At 45.2% G+C, this 23,226-nt stretch overlaps 1 protein-coding gene across 2 annotated transcripts in view; it reads left to right on the forward strand.

The window, feature by feature from the left end:
* Positions 1 to 20,038, forward strand: part of FGFRL1 (fibroblast growth factor receptor like 1) — a 177,664-nt gene extending 157,626 nt beyond the window's left edge. For both annotated transcript variants that reach the window (XM_059818041.1, XM_059818042.1), the window contains exons 4-7: positions 6,485 to 6,565; positions 11,997 to 12,281; positions 16,231 to 16,584; positions 19,513 to 20,038. In XM_059818041.1, the coding sequence (XP_059674024.1) occupies positions 6,485 to 6,565; positions 11,997 to 12,281; positions 16,231 to 16,584; positions 19,513 to 19,922 (1,130 nt within the window). In that variant the 3' untranslated portion in view covers positions 19,923 to 20,038. The remainder of the gene's footprint in view (positions 1 to 6,484; positions 6,566 to 11,996; positions 12,282 to 16,230; positions 16,585 to 19,512) is intronic.
* Positions 20,039 to 23,226: the final 3,188 nt, after the last annotated feature.

A 23,226-nucleotide genomic window follows, 5' to 3' on the forward strand; every position in this document is an offset into this window, starting at 1 on the left:
AATGAGTTTTTTCTTCCTTTTCCTCCAAGCTTTTGGAGTATATTTGTGTACAGTTCTTCTTTACAATCACAGATGTTAAGAATTGTTATTCAATAACAAAAAAATTTAGATTCTCAAGCAGTCATTTGCCAGGATCAAGGTCCTTCAGAAACATCCCAAATATCACAAGACGAGCATTAAAATCCTGGCAGCTGGCAGTGGTAGCTTTCAGATGGAAATCATGTGCTAGCCAGTAGGTTGGGATGTATTTCCCTGGCCATTGGGGGTTAATACCCGCTGAAATTCTTGTGAAAGCTGGAGTGTTAATCCACATTAAGGAGATCTGGGGAAAGCAAGTGCCTTAATCCCCGCAAACCCAGTGATAACGTTGTTACTGCCTCCCTACATGTATACCTCATGGACCATTCATCTGGGCATCAGATGAACCAGTCAGGGTAGCAGAAGACTGCCTAAAACAAAGTACAGAATGATCTTTCCCTTGTGTTTCCCCTTAAATTCCAGCAAGTATTACAGGAAATCCTGAATTTATCCGAGGTAAACTGCAGAGACCTACTTTTTCAGATCGTACTTACTTTCATATGTGTTTATCTTCTATCTACTGCACCATCAGGACTACTGAAAAATAAGTCCAATCACGTCCTTGTCTAAGTTTATGGTGTGTTCCCCCCCTGAGTTTTACTGGTTAGGCTCAGCAGAACAAATTCTGATTTAACTCCTAGGAAGGCCCAAGACCCACCTCCCACAAGCACCTTGTGTTTTGTCACTCACTAGACATCTGCAGCAGTGAAGGACGTTGGGGAGCAAATATGATGGGCGAATATGATGAATCTGGGTAAACGCGAGAGTCAGTTCTTAGAGCTGGAGTTCAGAGAGATCTCTTCCATTCATCCATGGGAGAAGGCCTTATTATAATTGTTCAAGCCTGACTGGATTACATCACTTTCCCCCTCATTTCACTCCCTCCCTGCTTGCCTCCCTCCTTTTATTTACACCCCTTGTTCTGCGGCAGCGTTGAGCGGGGGCTGCCTTAATGATGCATGCTGATCGCTTCATTCCCCGTTGCCCCTCCGTTGCCTCCCCCAGTGCTTTGAAGTGTGCTCAGGTCTCAGGCTCCAGTTCAGAGGTCACTTTGTTTATTTATGCAAAGCTGGCTCATCTGTGAAATGGGGCTTTCAAGGCGTCTGACATCAAAGACTCCAAAGCTGGTCCCATCAAGTCAGAGCAGGGATGGGCCTTGCATTATAACAAATTAAAGCAACTTTGTGAATCATAGAGAAATACTATGGCTACATTTTTGCTTCAAAAACTGGGCTGTTGTTTTGACTCAGGGATGGATGCTCAGCACGTAGTATTGGCCTGAAAACCAGTCATACCCGTTTGGCTAAGACACGAAGCCTTCATGGAGAGTCTGTGGGTAAATAAAATTGGACCCTGGCTTGGTAACAGCCTGTGAATATTTCCCATCAGTTTCTCTCAGAGCTGGACCGTTACGCAGAATTTTCCATTTGTTTTAACTTTTAAGAGGGGATGGAACAATTCTGCTATGGTAATAAACATTAACTATACCACGCTTACGCGGCACTCTTTGTCCCATAGGATCCCTAAAGTCCTTTGTCAATTAATGGACTTACATACAGAAAACCTTTTTCTGCAGATATCCAGCCTGCTTTGGGACAGGGGGTAGACCAAAAAGACACATGGCAGGCAATATGCATAGAGCATCGTGCTTTCTGAGGTGAGAAAGGGCAATTTGGCTCATAATGTCAGGACTGGTAATCAGGGCTTCGTACACTCGGATGTATCAAGTCTCCTGCAAAACCAATCCCACGACCACCCCTTTCAGCCCCACCACACACTTCCCCAGCACAGCACCAGCATCTCAGTCCTGTGGCATCACAGACCTAGAAGCCAGCTTGGAATGAGATCCTGAAAGAAGAGAGAGGCAATGGCTGGAGAGCAGCTGGGGATCATGCCACTGGGGTGACATTCCTGAACAATGGGCTGATGCCTCTGGATCCATCCTGCCCCTCTCTGGTATGGCCAGGTGCGGTATTTGGAAGGGAAGGGGCTACATGAGTTTTTCCCATGTGTCCCGAGTCTATCACCTGACATGATACAAGAGCCTTCCACTTCAGGTTTCTTGACCAGCCAGCATGCCTTGTAACATCATGGAACCAAACTGTACAGTGAGGACACCTAAATCATGTATATGTTTTCTTAGTCTCAGATACTCGTGACATAAAATTAGTCGGTGATTATTTTTCAAGGCAGGTTTTCCACTTCGTCTTCCAACTGGCTGCTCTCCTAAGCCTGTGATACTGTCCAAGAAGTCCAGTACAGGATGACCTTCCAATGTAGGTCACAGAAAAGGGAGCTTGTAGGAAACTTCAGCAGCTCCTCCTTCTTAGCACTGCCTCTTGCGGTAATCCACTGGCAGCAAAGCTGGCAATGCTGCATAGCTGGTCCCTGCTGCCCTTTGGCTGCAGGCTGATTTTTTTGTATGCACTTATCACCCTGACCTGCCTGCCTCTGTGGGAGGTGACAAGAGCATGAGTAAGCAATCGGCTTATTAGGTCATTTTTGAATACAGCTAAGACTCATGTCATTTCTGCTACTAACTCATCGTTTTGTATGCTGGTCATACATACCTGAATGTGGCTTGTTTTTTCAGGTCCAATTTCCGTCTAATAAGAATATTGCCAGGCCAGTTGCATTTGGAAAGCTTGGGGTGAAATGCACATAGCAGGTCTTCAGATCTGGCACTATTAACCAGGATTCAGGCTGCAGGTTTGGGCTGAAACAGATGCCTCTGGACTTTCAGGAAATTTGGCTCTGCTTTCAGTGTCACAGATGCCTCCCTAGGAGTGAGTAGGCTGACCAAAGTGTGTTTGTGGTACAGAAAGATATCCATCCTTGCTAGCACAGGGACTAGAACAACTACAAAAGTGTTTCCCTACCCTAGGAAACCACTTGATATTAAAATTAAAAAAAAAAGAAAGTTCTTCAAAACAGGGAGAGACAGATTCTTTCCATGCAGTTTGCAGTACTAACTTTGGATGGAGCAGGTGGAAGTAAAATCTTGGTGATATCTGAATTAGACAGGGGTCTTCCATCCTAAGAGTGTTTCTGAGATACCTGTCTCCCACAGTGGTCTTCCACTTTATGTAATAATAAGCTCTTTTTTGGCTCTCTGAGACCACAGTTCAGACCTTAAGACACTCACCCAAGGTACAACAGGGGAGCTTCGAACCCTTCTCTGAACAGAGCAGAAGAGGGACTTGACCCTGGGTCACTCACGTCCCAGGTTAACGCTTTATTGTTATATTACTGGCTATTCTGCTGCCTCACTCACACTTTTAGGTTTGACTGGAGATTCACGGGCTTCATGGAATCTTCCCAAAATGAGTTTCATCCAATTTCTGGATCTCATGAATCAGCCTTTTTCCTACACTTCTCAAGTGTGAGTTCCTTCAAATACGGTCACACTGAAGGTAGGAGCCCAATTCACTGCATGTTGCAGCTGGGATGGAGGCTGCTGTAACATCCCTCACCCAGTGTGCAGCTCTGGGGATGGGAAGGAGTAGTTTTGCTCTACATGAGTTTCCATGTTTATGACATTTCCCCACCACCACCGAGACTTCTGCTATGTGTTGTTGTTAACGTTACCACATTCCTAACAAAAGTAAAACCGGTTCCAGTGGGTCTAAAACAACATGTCTAAGTGCATGCAGTTATTTACTTCAGTCTTGCTCTTCCACCAAATTATCTGTTTCATAGGCTCAGCACGGTGACATTAGTTATCCTGGTCTCTTGCCCGCAAAATGATTTTTTCTCGGTTTGGTAGGTTACTCCGCAGGTTTGCGATTTGGCAGGATAACAACCGAAGAAGCATCTTCAAAGGATCAAACAAATTCAGAGCAATTTTACTTACATCAAAAGCTTGGCAGCGTGTCAAGAGGTGTTGAGAACGCCAGTCAGTCCTTGTGTGTAGGCAGGAGGAGCGCACATGGCCTGACATACTGTAACATGAGGCAGGAGGCAAGGGAGGATATACTGCTCTTTGTACATCAAGCTGAGTAGGATTAAGATATAATTGACAGAACATCGCCACTTAAACGTCTTAACCACTTTTAAGATATTCGGCAGTTAACAATGGGCAGGAATCCTACATATCTGACCACAGTTTTTCTTTCTTCTCTGTTACTTAATACATTTTTCTAATTGTGCTAAGGGATTTACTAAGCTCTCTGGCAGAGAGCATCCAAGATTTCTTTTGTAGCCCTACTGATATTTATGTGAAAAGCTGTACAAGTGCCAGAAGAGAATCAGTTCAGTATTTTGACTGAAAGGAGACAATCTGTCATATGCAAGCCATCATATATAATGTGTCTATTTGTATTCCTCGCATTCGGTTTGCCAAGGCTGTAAAAATGTATTTGTAAAACGCAGCACATGGGTTACTCGTCTCCTCTGTAACGCAGGCTGCAGGCCAGCCTCGGCGGAGCCTGGACAGTACGTTTGCACTCACAGCACTGCACGAGAATTGATGTTTCCTGAGTGTGACTGCGTTTCACATGGTTTCCCTGTGGTTTGGGCTGGGAGCTGGCTGGAGCCCCTGGGAAAGCCTCTGGGTTTCCAGCGATGGATGGAGGACGAGAGGGAGGTGGGAAGGGGCAGTCAGCTGGAGTGAGCTGCCGAAGTAAGAGCACAGCGTGCTGCTGCTCTGAAAGTTTTCTTTTCCCCTCGAAGTGACAGCTGCACATACCTCCGGGGGAAACCGTGCCGAAGTAACCACAAAGAGAAGGGAAAAATCTGTCAGGGGCGAGAGGGGACAAACCCATACGGCATTGCAGCCTCTCTGCTTAAGGGACAGCGGCAAACGAGATTGGAGCATGTGTCAGCATAAAATGCCCCGTGCTGAAGAGATGGGATGATTTTCCGAAATAGTGGAAACTAGGGTCAGGATGGGGTTAAACACACGTTCTTCTCACACAAAGACTGCACACAAGTTTATGCACCAAGCACTGTTTAAGCACAACCCAACTTCTAAAACAAGTGTAAAGAGCAACTCTACTATTTGTATGTTGGGGGGGGGGGGGCATGCTCATATATAAGATGAGATAAGTTTTTCCTCCCAGCCACAGAGATTACAGCAAGAAATTTCCTCTCTTTTGCTCATGAGACGTTTTTCTTATGGGTTTTAGGAGTTAGGCTTTTGGAGGGATTAATTCCCTAGGTCAGATGTTTTCACTTCTCTTAATTTTTTTTTTTTTTTACACCATTGCAGAACAGTTTCTTATTAAGGTGAACTTTTTCCCAGCCTTCGCCTGACCTATCTCTGAAAATCAAACTTCACATACTTCAGTGCACTTAGCTAGGAGCTGAGTAGCTCTTGATCAAGGTCTTCACCTCAAATTCAGCTGCCACATGGGGCTGTGCCACCTGTAGAGCACAGAAGTAGCCTTGGAAGAGCCATACTTTGCTGCGCCGTCACCTGTAGGTGCCCAAAGTCCCTCAGGTGGACCTCCCTCCTGGTGCGATGCATCGCTCTGAGAGGATGCTCTGAGCTGAGTGCTTGTGCAATAGTGGTCGGGCTTTTACTGGAGGAGGAAAAAACTTCACATCTGGGCACTGCAGAGGTGTGAGGCCACCAGCATCTCCTGGGTTACAGAAGGAGGCTCAGGGCACTCTCCTGCTCCCTCGGCCCTCGTGGAGACCTTGTAGGTGGCCGAATCACAGTGACAATTTGAGGTGGGGGCTGCTGGAGAGACGGGGGGTTCAGCTTGTGGTGATTTCTATTCCTCCCAGCAGTACAGGGCACAGAGTTGAGACTTGATGCTGCTCTGTGGTAGTGGTATAGACAAATAGAGTGATAAGGGACAAAGTGGTGTGTTGTCAATACAGGTGGATGGGTGGTCTTAATTAAAAAAAAAACAAACAGCAAACAGCTTTTGAATTCAATATTGCTTTCTCCAGCCATAGCTTTGCATTTAGCATCCCTTGAGGGCTCATTTGACCCCAGACCTGCTTGCTTTTCTGATTTTGTACGGAAACTGAAAGGCGAATTAGTGGCCTTAATTTCACTGCTTGTGCTCTGTGTGATTGATCACATAAGTCTTACCCCACCTCCTCGGTTTAATTGTCTGTAATTTTGATTTATACCATTATTTGCATAGAAGGTACAACAGATCAGCTCCTCCTAGGGAACAGCAACCTGTAAACATAAACAAAGAGGCTTTTGTCAGCTATTAATGGAAACATTGATTAATCTCCCATTGCTTTGGTAGCCTGCCGAAAAGCTCATAAAGCAGCAAACTAAATTGTTCATTAAACTGGCCAGGCTGTAAGTGCCAGGATGTGGATGCCAAATGTGCGTTGAGTGTGTTTCAGCTTCATGGTGCCTCCAGGAGGAAATGCAAACTCTTGTTATTGTACTGCTGCGCTGCAGAAGATCTTAACATCTTCCCTTTCCTCTCCTTTGCAGATGATGCCAGCTCAGGAAAGGATAGCCAGGTACCTGAAGGCTCCAATGGAGAATATGAAGATCATTCTGGGAAGCAATGGGGTAAGGAGCAGTGTATGTTTTATGGTTTTCCTCGGTTCTTGGTTCAGTGCTGTTCACGCAGCACGTTTCTCTGTTGCTGAAGGAAAGGAAAGGCAGAGCGACTGGAGTGAGTTCTCCCTACAGATGGTTGAATAATAAACAGAGCGTCAGCTGAACACGTCGGTGTGAATGGATCCCATCCAAGGGTCCTTCTGCGAAATGCAGCCCATGGTCCGCTCTAGGGCCCCCTTCCATGTACCCCAGCATGGTTCTCCCTTGCATTTGTTTTTCTGGGCAGTGACTTTCTTTTGCATGTGCAGCTATTATAGCTTTCATAGACTCTCTATAAAAGGCATATTGACTTTTACAGCAATCATTCCAAAAGCCTTCAGTGCCAACATAACGCTGCTCCCACTGAGGGCAAATGGGAGGTCTGACTTCACTTCAGAAGAATTAGCATTAGGCCAAAGCTGAGTATTTTTTAAAATTACCCTCTCTTTTAGACACCTGCATGAACTTCTCTAAGCCCTGGACTGTTCAAGCATAGGATTTTGATGCTGTTGCAGAGCTTTGGGGAACTGCTAAAATCTTACTTGGAACAGGTTCTGAATCACCGCAAGACTTGCAGGTCCAAAGTTTGGTCCAAGCACTCCTTGAAGGACAATTAGCTGTCAGGCTGATGCCAAACAGCTTTTGGTCATTACTGACAGGAGTGTGATGTGAGTTTATGACCTCGAGGGATGAAGCACAGCATTTCCATTTTGCTCTTGCAGTACATCCCTCCTTTTAATTTTATAATACAGAGATGGCTTTGTACCACATTCATGGCCAGGGAGTAACCTCATAGCAATGGTGGGGGTGGAACCTGTCAAGCTTTCACCGTATAAGTCCCCACTTGAGCTAAGGCCAGTTTTTTTCAGGAGCTGGCAAACAAGGGATGTGCTGTGCTGCGATGTAGTCTAGTCCACACCTGGAGGAGGCAGTGCCATAATAGCTTTGAATTTCAGATTCATCTGAGACTGAGCTTGCTCTGGGAGGGGAAGGTAACCTCCATGCATTCTGGAAAAGGATGACAACATTTTAGAGCTAGAGAAAGGGTGGCTTAGATAAACTACAGGTCAGGAGTCCTTCAGGAGGGATTCAGCAGCTAGCAGGAAAAGCTGCCATCTCTCCACTCTTCATTACCCTGGTGGAGATAGGAGCAGACACTGAATGCCATGGCAGATGTGCTCCTGGTAGAGCTGGTGGATGATGGATCAGTACAACAATAATATTATGAAAAAAGATGCAAGCACTACTAAAATTACTAGGCATTGACAATCTCATACCAGATTGTGTCTTACTCTGTGCTGCCCTGGCCCAGTCCTTCTTTGTGCTGGAGAGTGTTCCTGCACCTCTGCTTTTTCCCCTTTCCCTCCCTCCTGTCTCCTCTTCCCAAGCAGGGAAATGGCTGGGACAGGCCACACACACCCCCAAGCCATTTCCATCCAGCGGTGTTCACCTACAAAGTGCTGGTGGGAGCTGGTGTGCAGGGAGGGTCGGTGATGTCTGCAGGTCTCTGGAGGAGAACAGGTGAAGGAGCAGTTTGTGTTTGCAGAGTCCTGGGCCCTAGAGAAGTGGCAGAGGAGAAGCATGGTAAAAAAAAGCTCCACTTTGCTTTCCAGCTACTATCACGGAGTGGTATCGCTGGGGAGAGGTCCTGCCCCCATCAAAAGCAGGGAGCTGATGTGTGGAAAGGTAGATACCCCCATCCACGTCTTCCCACAACTGACTGAGCTCTTATCCAAAAGACTTGAAAGTATTCAATACTTAGTCATATCATGACACTTTTTTGTGTAAGTATCATGAAAGCTTGAAGTGGTACTGACCGTCACTATGTGGAGGTAATTGTGGCGGACCGCAGCAGACTACATATTTTAGCTAACCACCTCACTTTGTATGAGCAATGTCTGACAGGAGCCTCTGGGACTAATCCATGCACCTCAAGGTGTCCCGCAGGGAGAAGAGACTGCTGAATTCCTTCCCAGGTCTTTGGGCAGACAGCTTTCTGTTTCATTTAATTTTCATTAGTTTGAATAAATCTTCATGGTAAACAGCATTTCAGCAAGGAACTCGTACACAACACTGTCTCTTTGTCCCCACCCACTTGTGTTTTCCTTTGCTCTTGTGTGTGGCATAATTTATACTGTATAAATGTGCAGTTCATGTTTATGAAGCAAATGCCAAGTGATGTGGAGGAGAACAAGCATGCGAAGTATAAATAACACAGAGGCACTTTGTAATGGCCTTCGCTGGCACTCCAGCAAGCAAAACTTCTGTAAATGGTACAGATTCGGGGACAGACATTTACTAGCACCAACTCAAAAGAGACTTTCTGCCCCTCTCTCACACTGCTGCTTCTCCCTCTTTCTCCTTTGTGTTTGCTGGGTCTCTTTTTCTCTCTTATGTGTGTGTCTCTCTCTCTTTCTCCTTTTTTGTTAACTGGGTTTTCTAAACTTGTCCAATTCAAGCTTTTGTCAAGGAAACATTCAGGACTGTGTAAATGGGATCTGGTTTCAGCATATTGCACACCGCCTGGAGTAGCTTTTGAGATCACATAATCACTTAACCTTCTTTAAACAGAAGAAGAAAGAAAGACAGACAGAGCCAAAGAAGTTTAGCTTTACCTGTAGTTTGGTATGTATCTTGGCAACAACGTACGAGGGGTGAATGCAAAACTCCAGGCAGATTCATGGGAGTCATGGTGGGAGGAAAACCAGGAACATTATAGGCCTGCTTTTTTGGGAGAAAAGAGAGTTTCTGTCTTGCAATGCTCTTACTGAGCAGGGACACCAAGTCCTTCTGAAATATTGCTGTGGAAGCAGGGAAGAGGTAAGGGAAGAGCTTAGCCTCACTCACTTGACTCTTCACTCCGCATGGGCAGTGTGACTGTCCTGTCTCCAACCTCCTCTTTCATATGTTAATCCCAGCCCAGGAATCCCATCCAGCAAGGATCTACCCCTACCTGGACCTGCAGTTCCTGGTCTCGGAGTAAATTACTGCCATAGTAGAGGATAAGGGTTTAGACCCATTTCACGGCTGGTTCTTAACCTCTCCATGCACCTTGCAGACATTCACTCAATTTCCACAATGACAGCCCTTATCAGCAAGTCTCCCTCAGCTCAGACTTAAACTTCGGCATGTCATTGCACACAATGTGCAGCTCTGATGGGGTTAATTGTGTCTCTGGGAGGGTGATTGTTTTTGCTGGGAGGAGGCCTCCTCTTCCAGCAGACCCCCAAGGGAATACCCAGCAATTTACGCACCACGACCTGTGGAGTGGGTTAGTATGTCACACTTGCTGCTCAGCTGTCATGGCAAGGACTTTCAGTGCCGGAGTTGCTCTGGTTCATTAGATTACACATGAAAGCCTCTGTACGGAGAGTAAAGCATTTCTGAGCAAGAGTTTGAAATAACATGAAATGGCTGGGATGCAAAATGACAGCCAAGGGGGCAAGGGAAGGCTGCAGAGGCAGATGGTTTCCCCTACAGAAAAGGACTCTGAAGAGAAGGGTATGCCAAAGGGTGTCTTCTTCCAAGAGGGAGGGATGCTGGGCCAGGCTGCCGGGGGGTGAGGAAGGGATAGGTTTACAGACCTCAGAGGACAATGGCTGCTGTTCCCCAGTGCTTGGAGAGAGGAAGCTGCAGACCAGCCTCCTCCATCCAGCAAAGCTCCACTATAATGCACATCCCAGAGCTTCTGGCCCCCAGCCCTGGGCAGCAGAGCGGGCTTTCTGGTAGAGACACCCACTGTGCCGTCCTGTAGCTAACTTCCCTGATACCTGAAGCACAACGTTCTCAGCTTGCTTTGGTGTGTTATATGCTACTGAGGTTGTGGCTTTCCAGTGGCCGTTGGTGAAGGCCAGTGGCTGATGGGCATAATTCAACCCAGTGTGCCACAGAGCAGGCCACTCATTACCTATTTCTCTTATATCCCAAGAAAAGGATCAGGGAGGATTTACCAGGGGAGTGAAAAAATGCAGGGTGACTGTCCTTTGGGGCTGAAGAGTAAGATCATGGTAAGCAAGAAATAGGGTTCAAAAGCAGGGGGAGAAACCTGTTGTGGAAATGCTGAGTGGACTCGGAGGAGAAACTGGCTTTGCCAAAATAAAAAATGAAGACAGGTGAATTTGGCAAGAGTATTTTGGATGTAGGGGGAGAGTGCCAAGTGGGAGTCAGAAGTGGTGTTAATCTCAGCAGGAGACTGCAGTTAGAAGTGCCCCTGGACTGGCATTGTGTAATTAAAGTAACTGTAAGAAATTTGTAATTTCTTCTGAATTCTTTGTTACAGGATACTATTAGACAAGCTTTTGCCGGCCAACAGATCATGTTCTATTGTTTCAACTGTCTTAAAAGTTTTTGCAAATATCTTTTTCATTCTATTGATTAGTTAGACCAACTCATGACTTCATAGGAAAACTCTCTGCAATGTCAGTAAACCTACTAGGGTGTAAAGGTGCCACCTCTTTTCCCTCTGGAATTCTGACATAATCTGAATTAAAGTTAGGTGCAGTCGAGGGTATGTTTCAGATTTTGCCAGGTGGGGACCTTGCATTTCTCTAGTGTTCTTGTCACTGTCATTACAAATATTGGTGATTTCCTTGCTAAGACAAGGTGACTATCTTAACCCATGATTCTGTCCACCAGCAGCTATTGTTTCAGCTTCTCCATTTTTGAGATGGACCGGCATGGGGTATCTTCTAATAACAAACTCAAGAGGGTTTTTTTATTGGGTCTTTCCATCTGTTTGCTTGCTTCTTTGGGCTTTTCAATGTGAATGCTTCATAAATTAACGTTGAATGAATTGCATACATTTAAGTTCAGATCAATGTACGAAAGTCTGGCACACTTCTAAGACTTTCCTACATGTTAAAAAGATGTTGACTCTTCTTAAGTCCCATTAAAGCCAGTGAGAACTAAGGGGCAAAACATCTTCAGAAAATGAAGCTTCAAGTGACCAGCAAAAGATTGAGAAAATGGTCAGCCTGACAGGAATCCGAGGTTTTTCCTTTGGTCTTGGCTAAGGACTTACATTTGTGGTATGGAATATGGTAACAATTATAATGTGATTATGGGGCCGCATTTTGCCTTCAGCTAAAATAGTGTGATTTTGGTATTATTTTGTGGGACGGTCTGACGCAGTTGCCTTACAGACACTGAGAAATTCCAGGGTTGTGCTATGCAGAAGGTTAATGCGGTGGCCATAGCAGTCCAGCAGACATTCAAATGCATCAGGCTGGATGGTGTCTCCTTTCTAAGGAAATCAGTTTGAGCTGATATGAAAGAGAGTGATACACTGGTATGTATGGGGATGCCAGGTGCCTCTCAAGCAAATTTGGCCATAACACTTGACAGCAGTATCCTTCTTTGCATGCCCTTTGCTCACCACAGTCAATTTTTATGCCTTTTGCAGCCCGGCCAAGGTTCACGCAGCCTGCCAAGATGAGACGGAGAGTGATCGCTCGTCCTGTCGGCAGCTCCATCCGCCTGAAGTGCGTGGCCAGCGGGAACCCACGGCCTGACATCACGTGGCTGAAGGACAATAAGCCCCTCACGCCCCAAGAGATTGGGGAGAGCAAGAAGAAGAAGTGGACGCTGAACCTGAAGAACCTGAAGCCAGAGGATAGTGGGAAATACACCTGCCGAGTGTTTAACAAAGTTGGGGAAATCAATGCAACATACAAAGTTGAAGTAATCCGTAAGTCCGGCCTCTGGGGTGGAAAGGCAGGGAGGGAGCTTTGAGAAGGGGGCTAACTGAGTAAAGAGAGTGTGATGGCAAGTATGCAGTGCTGATAGCTGGACACAGACATGGGGAAGTGTTAAAAATATCAGCAGAGACAGAGAAAACATTACTGAAACTCGAGAATAAACCTAACACCTGGGCAAGACAGAGTAGAAACAACACAATTTAGGAGCTGAAATGAGGAGAGATACTTGGGAAACAGTCATCTCTAAGGGCACCTGCATGGTAAAAGTTCACCATTGCCCAGTTCAATCTTACACTACCAACAGAGTCAATTCAAGGACAGACTGAGAACTAGCTGAGAAAGCCCTTTCATGGAGGAAGGGTGGAAATATTTAGGATGGCCAGATTATGCTATCAGAGGGGTAATAGGGCGAAACCAATCAATTGAAAATTTAGTCTAGATAGCTGTAATAGGAGGCCCGCTTCATTAGAGAAGTCTCCCAAGGAAATTAGCAGAAATCTTATGACTAGAGTGATTAGCCAGACAAGGCTTTAGGGCCAGATTTTAAAAAATATTTCACCATCTGAAGGTTCAGGTGGGTACAAATGAGATATTAAAAGAAAAAAAAAATCCCACTAGGGTCCTGTCTGTATCTTTAGATGCCTACATAGCTTTAAAGATTCAACCCTTAGAAGATGAGCTGTGGGGGATTACCCTGCATTGTGGTGGGGTAGAATAAATCGCGTTTTCTTACTATCTAGCTATTCTGATTCTTGGTCTTTAATCTCCTGTTTTCCCTATTGTTACTGAAGATAATTATACTCAAATCCTACCTAAGTCTACCAGAGAAGAGCATTTATTCTTAAATCATTGTGCTTTGTCTATGAAATCATCATAAGTTGTCATGGAAATGATTACAGAGCAGCCAACTCAAGAAAGTGGAGAAGATGAGCGGACTGAAGGGAAGATTGAATAGCCTTCATTGATGAGGAGCAAGGGCATGGAGGGCTATTTCCAGCTACATGGAAGGCATGTTGTTTGTCTGTCTGTGCATACATTTTAGCATGAGAAAGTTTATCCCAGTGTGAAAGATTGTTCTTAAAGGTAAAGGTCTGTTCTCTGATAAGTCCTTTCTCTAGAATCACAGGAATTAAAAGCACATGTGGGGAGCTCTGTTGGGCTCCAAAGGCACAAACCTGCTGGACATCTGGGATTGATAAAGAGGCAGCTGTGCGGAGACAGTAAAAACATGTGTTTACACTAAAACCAGGAGCAGAGACAGGGAAATGAATCAAGCCCCATCCTAATGGCAGCTGTGGCATTTTCACTTCATCAAAACCAGACAGCACCAGGAACAAACCCCTTTCTGTGTCCCTGTTTATCTTGGTTTTTATCAACTTAAAGATGTATGTAACCTTTGTTTTCATTAGCTTTTGCTGGCTAGGAGTGAAAACAGTAACCAAAGCTGGAACCAGAGTCAAGAAGATAAGGGCATTAAGCAGTTTTCAGTTATCTTTCTATTTTTAACATCGTTCTGTGGAGCATTACAGGTTTTATTCAATTTCCTCCTTTTTTTTTTCCCCTGAGCCTCCACTCCTAAGTCCTGCTTATCTAAGCCTCAGTCTCCCCAGCTGTGATTCCCGCTCGTAGTCTCAAGGTAAAGCCTATAGAGACCACTGTGGTATTTTTGTTTCCCAAGCACATCTTTAGTACCCTCATTATTGAAAGTATCCTGAGTTCTTGAAAGAGGGTCCATTGTTCCTTCCTCTCACCCCAAAGCCAGCGCTGGTGGGAGCTGTTTTGTTACATGCTCAATACAACAGTGTTTGCCATCAAAAGCGGTTGATGATTGCCAGCAGTTACCACCCACTGTGATACCATAATTTCTCTCTGTGCCTAGGATGGAGGTTTGCAGTACCTCCTTGTCTGGAAACTGTGACTGATTTCTCTGATGCTAGCACTAAAAAAAATCCAAACATTCCTCAGAATGAGGGATATATTTTTCCTTTGACTTTATGTGGTGTTGACACAACCTAAGGCTTATGATCATGCTGGAGAGGATGGTCTTGTGAACGTCTTGTGTTTGATTTCCTTTCCTACCATCTTATTTCCTTCATCAGCTGAGACGAGGCAAAAAATTTTGTCGAAAAGCAAAGTTTTTGCTATTGGCTAGAAAAGCAAAAGCCTTCTGAGCTCTTCCTCCACAGAAATTTGCTCCATAGTGCTGAAGAAAGAAATAATAAAAGCAGGAAGGTGAGGATGAAGTGAAGATCTTCCTCATCGGTAGTGCCTGTGGTCTCAGCTCCCCCAGCAGTGGATGACATGGCATGGGATGCCTTCCAGTAGAGTTTGGTCCCTATGGGCAGCTACCAGGCCCAGCAAGAGAGATGACAGATATCTCCTGAAGGACTCCCAGACAAAAGATGAGACAATATCCAGTCTGCCATTAGTCAGTGAGAGAAGAGGCCTTTTCCCACCCAATTTTGTCTGTCCTTAGGGAACATTTGTGAAGACCAAAAGGAGAAGGAACATGTCTTACCCCACCCCTCACTGTCCCCAAACTGGAGGTAGCTACAGTGGTTCTGGTGTGGACTCTCAATAGATATGTACTTGTAAATAATCTGGTAAAAAACTGAGGTTGTGTCTGAGAATACATAAGGTTCTGTCATATTCACCTGTAAATTGCACCCTACCAAACATGGTGGTAAGAGACACAGCATCACAGAATCACAGAATGGCTGAGTTTGGAAGGGACCTCTGGAGGTCATCTGCTCCAACCCCCCCTGCTCAGGCAGGGTCACCTAGATCCGGTTGCCCAGGACCACGTCCAGACGGCTTTTGAATATCACCGAGGATAGAGATGTCACAATGTCTCTGGGTAACCTGTGCCAGTGCTCAGTCACCCTCACAGTAGAAAAGTGTTTCCTGAAGTTTAGAAGGATCCTCCTGTGTTTCAGTTTGTGCCCATTGCCTCTGGTCCTGTCACTGGGCACTGCTGAAAAGAGCCTAGCTTCATGTTCTTTACACCCACCCTTCAGAGATTTATAAACATTGATAAGACATCATCAGGGTCAATATCAAGTGAACATTCACAGTGAAATAATCCACTTCATTTGTGTTCAGACCTGTACTATTGCCCAAATTTAATCCTGAAATGGGTTTTGACCATTTTGGCTAGTATCAGGCCATTTATCTTCCTCTGGTCAAGACTCAAGAAAGATCACTGCAGTCTCTGACCCTGTAGGTCAAGGTACATCATTAAGATCCCCTTATTCTGGGATGTGGTCCCTGAGCCATGGGGATAAGTGGGAGTACAAGTCATCTCATAGCTGCAGCATACAGCAAGGGAATGGGAAATTCACTGGTCCAGATTGGACTTATAATACTTGCCAAGGAGCAGAAAGGCCAGGTCTGATTTGTGTGGTGCCAAGCAATACCACCACAAACTGGCTACCCAAATATAAATGCTTCATGAGTGATCTGAGAGAGCAGAAACACAGCAAAGACAGAAAAACCTTCTATTGGAGATTCTTAGGACTCTGTTTGCTTAGCAGTTAGGAGGGCTGTTCAGTGTACAGAAAAGAGGGATGAAGAAAATCTTCCAAAATATAAGGGCTAAGAGGGAGAGCAAACTTTTCTCCAGGTCTGATGCAGACAAAGTAACTTCCTTGTTAGAAATAGGAAGATTCAGGCTGAGCATAAGAAAAGACTTGCTAAGCCTCCAACAACGGGCTAGTTGTCTGGAGAGACTGGAGACCATCTACCATTAGAGGCTTTGGCAGAGGCTGGGCAAATTCATATCAGGAGAGGTTTGCATAAATCTCAGCCTGCCTTGGGGCAGGGAGTTGGACTAGAAAATTATTTTGCATCTCTCCTACGCCTTTTTCCTATATTTCTGCAATCACAAGTAATGAGATTGGCAAACAGCTTTTTCCATGCACTCCCTGTGTTTTTGTGCAGAGAGAACGAGGTCCAAGCCCATCCTGACAGGGACGCACCCCGTCAACACGACAGTAGACTACGGTGGGACCACGTCCTTCCAGTGCAAAGTCCGCAGTGATGTCAAACCCGTCATCCAGTGGCTGAAAAGGGTGGAGTACGGCACAGAGAGCAAGTACAACTCAACCATCGACGTTGGGGGACAGAAGTTCGTTGTGCTGCCCACAGGGGAGGTCTGGTCCCGTCCTGATGGTTCCTACCTGAACAAACTCATGATTACTCGAGCCAAGGAGGAGGACGCAGGGATGTACATTTGCCTAGGGGCAAACACCATGGGCTACAGCTTTCGCAGCGCTTTTCTCACAGTCCTGCCAGGTGAGTTATGCCTATTTTTCCCCCATCTGTCTGCAACCAATAGTCTGCATCATGGTATTTATTAGCACAACTGCTGATGTCCATCAGGCTCCCTGGCCCTCTGTGATGCTGTGCTGGTTTAGGCTAGCCCAGTTCTGATAAGAATGAGTGAAAGACTAAATCAGCCCTGATTCAAATCAGCCCCTGCTGAATTCCTCTTGATGATGGTTCCTTTTGTCCCTTCATGGGGAATAATGATTCCAGCAAGGTGAAATAAAATGAATGATCTGCTCCTGTATGAAAGAGGAGCTGGGAAATGATACTGCAGTTGCAGGCACTACATTACTTCAGCAATGGGATGTGGGAGGTGAGAGGGGACCTGAACAGCAGCACAGTTTGCAACTCCATTCCCTTACATTTCTTCTTTCTCTTGCTCTTATTTATCTTACTTTTACTGGTAAAAGGAAGCAATGATACAGGCCCATAAAATGAGAGAAGAATAAAAACTGTCCCAGTCACAAGGAAAGGAAAAGAACAAGTGTAAAAGAGAGAATGACTGATTAGTTAAATTCTTACCCAATGATCCCCTAGAGACCCTTGTACCAAACTCAGAGCTCACTTGTACCAGGCCTCAGAGCTGGTGGGCACATCCAACTGAGGCTGTATCGAGTGTGTTTCAGGCACACCATCCTCGCTTTGTCGTTTACTCATTTGCCTCCTGACTGCAGTTCTGCCGTGCTCAGTATCTGGTTTTGGAAAGGGCATTTCTTTCTGCCTCATGTTGCCGTGTGAATCTAGCTTCAGATCCTCCAGTTTTATTGACAAAAAATCAATCTTACTGCTTTTTCTTCTCTTCACCACCACAAGGCCAGCTAAAAGAGTGCAGGAGCTGGAGCCAGTATCAGAACATTTTAGCTGTCAGGTCTAATGGGGTGTCTCCAGTCAAGCCATCAGTGAGAGACAAAGATCATTAACTCTCCCAGGCTGTTAGGACTGCTTTTCGGTGTAGGTAGTGGGGGAAAATGCTCATGACTCCTGTAACTAAGGCAGCATAGCTTCTTCTGCTCACTGATTGCCAAAGCTCTGCATCTCAGTAGCCATTGAGAGTCACTGGCTTGAATTTAGACACTGACAGCAGGTTGCCCAGTAAGAGAATGCTCTTGGTGTCTTCTTCTGCATCACTGAGATTTAAGACTAAACTCCAACTAGAAAGCCTGTCAATCCCAAGGAGAAGGCTGCATGTGTGGGATATAACTCAAAGCCTCTGGGAGTTTCTGAACTATGAGAGTCTGATCCAGCTCCCACTGAAGTCAGCGGGAGACTTTCCATTGATTTAAATGGGACTATAATGAGGCCTCATACCAGAACCAGAGCCTACAGGCCTGTTGTTATTGGCAATGACGGAGAAGGAGAACCCAGATTGCCCTCAGAGGCAAAGATGTGGTTGCAAGGCCATGAGTTAGAAAAACACCATTTTGCTTGTAAATCTACCAGATCTGACATAGACAGCTCTGAAGAACGGTATGGATGAATATCAAAACACTTTCATTTCAGCCCAGCAGAGGATTCCTGCCAACCAACATGAAGACTCTTGTTTTTGTGGTCAGCTGATGGGTCAGTTCCCTGATCATGTCTTGTTTTCAGCAGGGGACCAGACTAGATAGCCTCCAGACTCCCCTTCCAGCCTAAATTATTCTGTAATTTTCAGTGTTGGTGAATCAAAGTTTTGTCTATTGAGGTCAACAGTATAGGTCCTTCTGACTTCAAAGAGACCACATGGTATATATTTAATATTTCAAACTAGCCATAGAATTATTTGTCAAGGCATTAGTGTCTTAAAGAAGTTTGGCTTGAAATTTAAGTGATGTATGTTTGAATATAACATATTGGGCCATTTGGATAGCCTGCGGTTTTCAAAGTTTCTTGAGTGTCTCCCTGCAAGCTGAATTCTGTGCCTAGGTATTTTTCAGGGCTTTGGAAATCCCAGCTGGTAGCTTTCTAGTTGGGGATCTTGATAGCTAGGATCCTACCCCAGGAATCCTTTTGGGTCTATAAATCGAGAGATCAGGCTGAGAAACTGGAGTGGCTACCCAGGGATGTACAGGCTGCCAACAGCACAGAGGGGAAGAGGGAAGTAGGTGTGAAAGATGCTGTCTGAAGTGTCTTATCTCCTATGATAACTGAATTCGTTGCCCTTGGAAGAGCCAACGGCAGCTCCAAAGAGACTGGTGGAGGTAGAGCCCATTTGGCATAGGGAATTGGACATACACTTTAATGCCGTGTGAACTTTGAGTTCTCCATGGCTTGGGCACCAAGAAGGGGACACCAACTCACCTGCATTTTCACATCTTTCAGCCTTCCTCCCAGCCACACAAGAAATGCAAGACAACCCCTCCAAAACACATTTGTACTGCCTGCCATGGCAGAGCATTGCTGAGTAGCTTCAGTATCACCAGAAAGGGATACTAAAGAGCGTCTAAAGCCCACATAGACACAGCTACACCTGGCAGAGGCAAGTGGGCAATGTGCCATTGCTCTGTGCAACCCAATTGTGCCTCCTGGGCCTCTGACATGGAGGTATTACCAACACGTCCCATGTTGTGTCCTCCAATCTGGACAGCAAAGCCCAGTCCGTCACAGAGTGAGAAACTCTCTCAGGCTGGCTCTACTGCATCCATTAAAACTTGGACAAGAAAGTTAAAAAACCCCCTAAAGACTCCCCTCCCGACCCCTAAACCAGAGAAAATGAGTTGCTTGTCCTTCCAGGAGCACTGAAAAGCAAAGCAGTTACCAAACATCATGTGCTGGCTTGATTTCTCCCTTGTTACTTGGTCTGGCAGGGTTGCCAGACAGCCTGTACAAAAGCCAGCCCAAGTGTGACATCTGTTTTGAATTCACTTTGCCTGCATTTAATTAACTCTTCTGTCTCTCTCCTGCCGTGATGTCCAGATCCCAAGCCTCCGAGTGCACCTGTGCCCCCCTCCTCGGCCAGCAGCCTTCCCTGGCCAGTGATCATCGGCATCCCCGCTGGAGCTGTCTTCATCTTTGGAACGATCCTCTTGTGGCTTTGCCAGACCAAGAAGAAACCCTGCTCCCCACCAGCTGCTGCCCCCGTGCACCGGCCGCAGCCCCGGGACAGAATCTGCGTCTCCCAGGTCCCCGACAAAGACTGCATCTCCTCCATAAACTATGAGGAATATGTCGCCCAGCAGCAGCACTTACTGTCGCAAGGGCCTGCACTCGCTCCGGCCATGGCATCCAAAATGTACCCAAAGATTTACACGGACATCCACACCCACACCCACTCGCACGTGGAAGGCAAAGTCCATCAGCACCAGCACATTCAGTACCAGTGCTAAGAGGGCGGCCGTGTACAGTAGCTCGTTTGGGCTTTTCCTCGTGGTACCTCAGAAGAGACTGCTCCACATCAGCTCACACTGCCAGCAACAGGCAAAGCAGACAGAAAAGATTATATATATAATTTTAAATATATATATACATATATATATAATTGTATATGCGTGTGTGTATGTGTGTATATATATATGTGTATATATCTATATCTATCTATATAAATATATATATAATAGAGAAAGACAGAGAGAGAAAAGAGATTTTTTTTTTTTTTTTTTTAATTATTGCAATCAGGATGTAGCCGAGGAATAATGAAGGAACTCCAAATCTCAGCAGAGAGGCAGCCATCTCCAACAGCGGAACCTTCCTGGATTTTTTAATCAAGGTGGTGACAAGTGACACACGGACGTGAACCACCACCTTCTTCCTTGCGTTGCTAAAAGGAGCGAGAAGAGCAAGAGGTGACTGTGGTGCTTCTCTGGATGGGCACAGCTGTTCCTGTGCCTGCTGCACATCACTTGCATCAGTGGGAAGCTCCCAGACCTGCTCTGCATCACTTGAGCCCTAAAGTACCTGAGGTTTAGTGCCAAAGCGAGACATAACCAATTCACCTCTTCCAGGGGAAGAAAATAACACAGGAGGGTCTGGAAAAACTAATTTCTATTCACAACGTGAAATGCCAAATGCTTCTCAATCACGGTCATTTGATCTGAAATGCTAACCAAGCTGGTTGGTTCAATTTCTGCAAGTTGAAGGCATCGTGTTTCCCGTGGGGGGGTTCTGCAGATCAAACCGCAAGTGCTCCACTCTCCAGTCCTAGGGCTCAGTGCCACTGCCAGGAAAAAGGAAAGAAGGAAAGAGGAACATTGTACAGAACACCTTTATATTTATATTTAAGAAATAATAATAATTAATAATAATAATAATTGAACTGCTGATGGTGAAGAAAGCAAAACACACTGTCCTTCTCTGATGGCTCACAGTGACAAGCTACTGGATTTTTCTACATCAATGCAAAATACATGAAAACATTAGTAAAAAAGAGTAAGAAACAAAGAGAATGAAATAATAATCTCGTAGGAAAAAATGCATTTGAGAAATATTCACCTAGGTTGTGTGTGGTTGTCCCCTCCCTTCAGATAACATTTTGGAAATGATACAACTTCATTGCAGTTCAAACAACAGTAAGAAGAGAAAATAAATAAGGACCATATTAAATACCTATATGGACTGGAAATGAATCCAATTGCAAATATAAAACCTTTGTAATTCTATATAGAGTTTAAACAGAAGTCATGTATATTTAATTTATTTTGTTAAACAAGAAAAAATGTATGATATTTTCCTTGAAACAGGCATTTCTATACATATTTTTGATCAAAGAAAATAAAGATTTTTTTTTCAGGTTCTATAGATGCCATGCTCAGAATACGATCAATGTAGAATGTGACCAGCTGTACTTCTCCTAACCTCGAGGTCATCTATCTCTATGCCTTTTTGCACTAGCCACGTGTAATCTCCTAATATCATCTCAGGTACTGCTGGTGCCATCCTTTCCATGAGAAACTGGCCTTTTCCACTGTTTATGTTCTGGCTGTGAGGGTCTGCAGGGGCTAGATCACTTCTCATGGACCCCTTGTCATCTTCAGTAGCAAAGATCTCTGCTCGCAGGGAAATCTCTTTCACTATGCATTTTTTTGGGGTGGGGGCGGAATGAGGTTGCATTTGTTTTTTAAGCACAAATCTGCAGTGGGTTTTCTTTTTAGAAGAAAATTGTATCAATCAAAACATAGTAAGTTGTGAGCCTGTAAAATGAACTTCAGCCTTGGGGTGTTTGGGAGGGGAAAATATGAAATGTAGGTGAAACACTTCATTTGTAAATGCAGCTGCTGAAGGAGCCGGCGGAGGGCGAGTTGGGTGCCGTAAGAAGAGCACGTGGGGAGCTGCTGCCCTCCAGGAGGGCTCACACCTTCGTTCTGCTGCATGCCAAGGAGAGGCACCCAACCCTTTAGCGGCCAAAATTTTCTTTAGAGAAGGCAGGTTCAGCAATGCTGCAACTGCTGTTCACTTGAGTTTCACTTAAAGTTTGCTGGGAAAAAAACCCTGAAAATCTGAAACATGCCAATTTTAAAGTTTGAAATTACTTCCTTCTCAAGCCTGTTCTCTGAAAGAGGTCTTCAGCAAACCAGCTGCTCCCTTTAAAAGCGAAACACTTCATTTAACCTGAAACAAAACAGTGCTTTAGGCTTTGCTTTTCTCTGAGCATTTCTGAAGGTATTTGCTCTGGGTTGACCTGCACTGATTTTTCTGCTAGCTTGTTTGAATCACCAGCAAACCAAACAGTTCCCTGTTTGCTCAAGCCATAGCGCTGTGAGATGAGGCCCCGATTCAGCAAAGCACGTGAGCTCCCACCTTCCTTCACCAATACATGCTGCTCCAAAAAGTCCCTTTTTTGCCTTAACCGCCTGGATCAGTGGCTCCATCCCTGTCCACTGTGCCGGCGCTGGCTTGAGCCATCCAATAGCTCTGAGGAAGGGGAGGAGGAGGAGGAGGAGGAGGAAGTAGAAGAGGGAGACCTTCCTGCTCCCATGGAGTTTACCAGCTGGCACTGTTGCGATACAGCACTGCATAGCACACTCCTCTGCTGCTTTCCTGTATGCTGTAGTGGGAAATCCATGTTATAACCTCTACAGGAACACCATCCCTCATGGTGGTCTTCCTGTAGAGGTTATAATAAAGCAACTCATTGCTACTTTTTTTTTTTTTTTTCAAGGGGAGGGTTCAGTTACACTTTGTTAACACAAATTTATGAACTCCATAAAAGCTAAATTCAGATCATGGGTATCTTTGTATGCATCGTCTCAGTTTCGGGTAGACTTAAATACGAGCGCTGAGGGCTCTGTTCGAATATAAGGCATGATTTAGGCAGGAGTTCTTTATGGCTGTAGTTTAATGAGTCATTTCATTAAAAAAAAAAAAAAAACTAAAAAGCCTTTATACACTAAATGCATCACCTTTATTTTAAGAAGGCAGTAAGTGGATGTTTCCATGAGGAATACTAAGGGCTACATCACATATCACATGCCTATGGGAAGCTACTTACTGCACCATACAGTACCAAGCTACCGTACATTTCAGCAGCGTTAGGGGCATGGCAGAGGGCAGGACTCACCTGTAAGCCCACGGCCCTTCTTTGCTCTCTGTGCCAGTGCTGCAGCAAGAGGACACTTCTAACGTGCTGTGACAGCAGTACTGATACCGGCTTCAAAGGTGGAGGCGGACACTGGTTTTGTATGGTTCAGCTCTGAG

The sequence above is a fragment of the Gavia stellata genome, chromosome 5, assembly GCF_030936135.1.
Source record: "Gavia stellata isolate bGavSte3 chromosome 5, bGavSte3.hap2, whole genome shotgun sequence".
Lineage (NCBI taxonomy): Eukaryota > Metazoa > Chordata > Aves > Gaviiformes > Gaviidae > Gavia > Gavia stellata.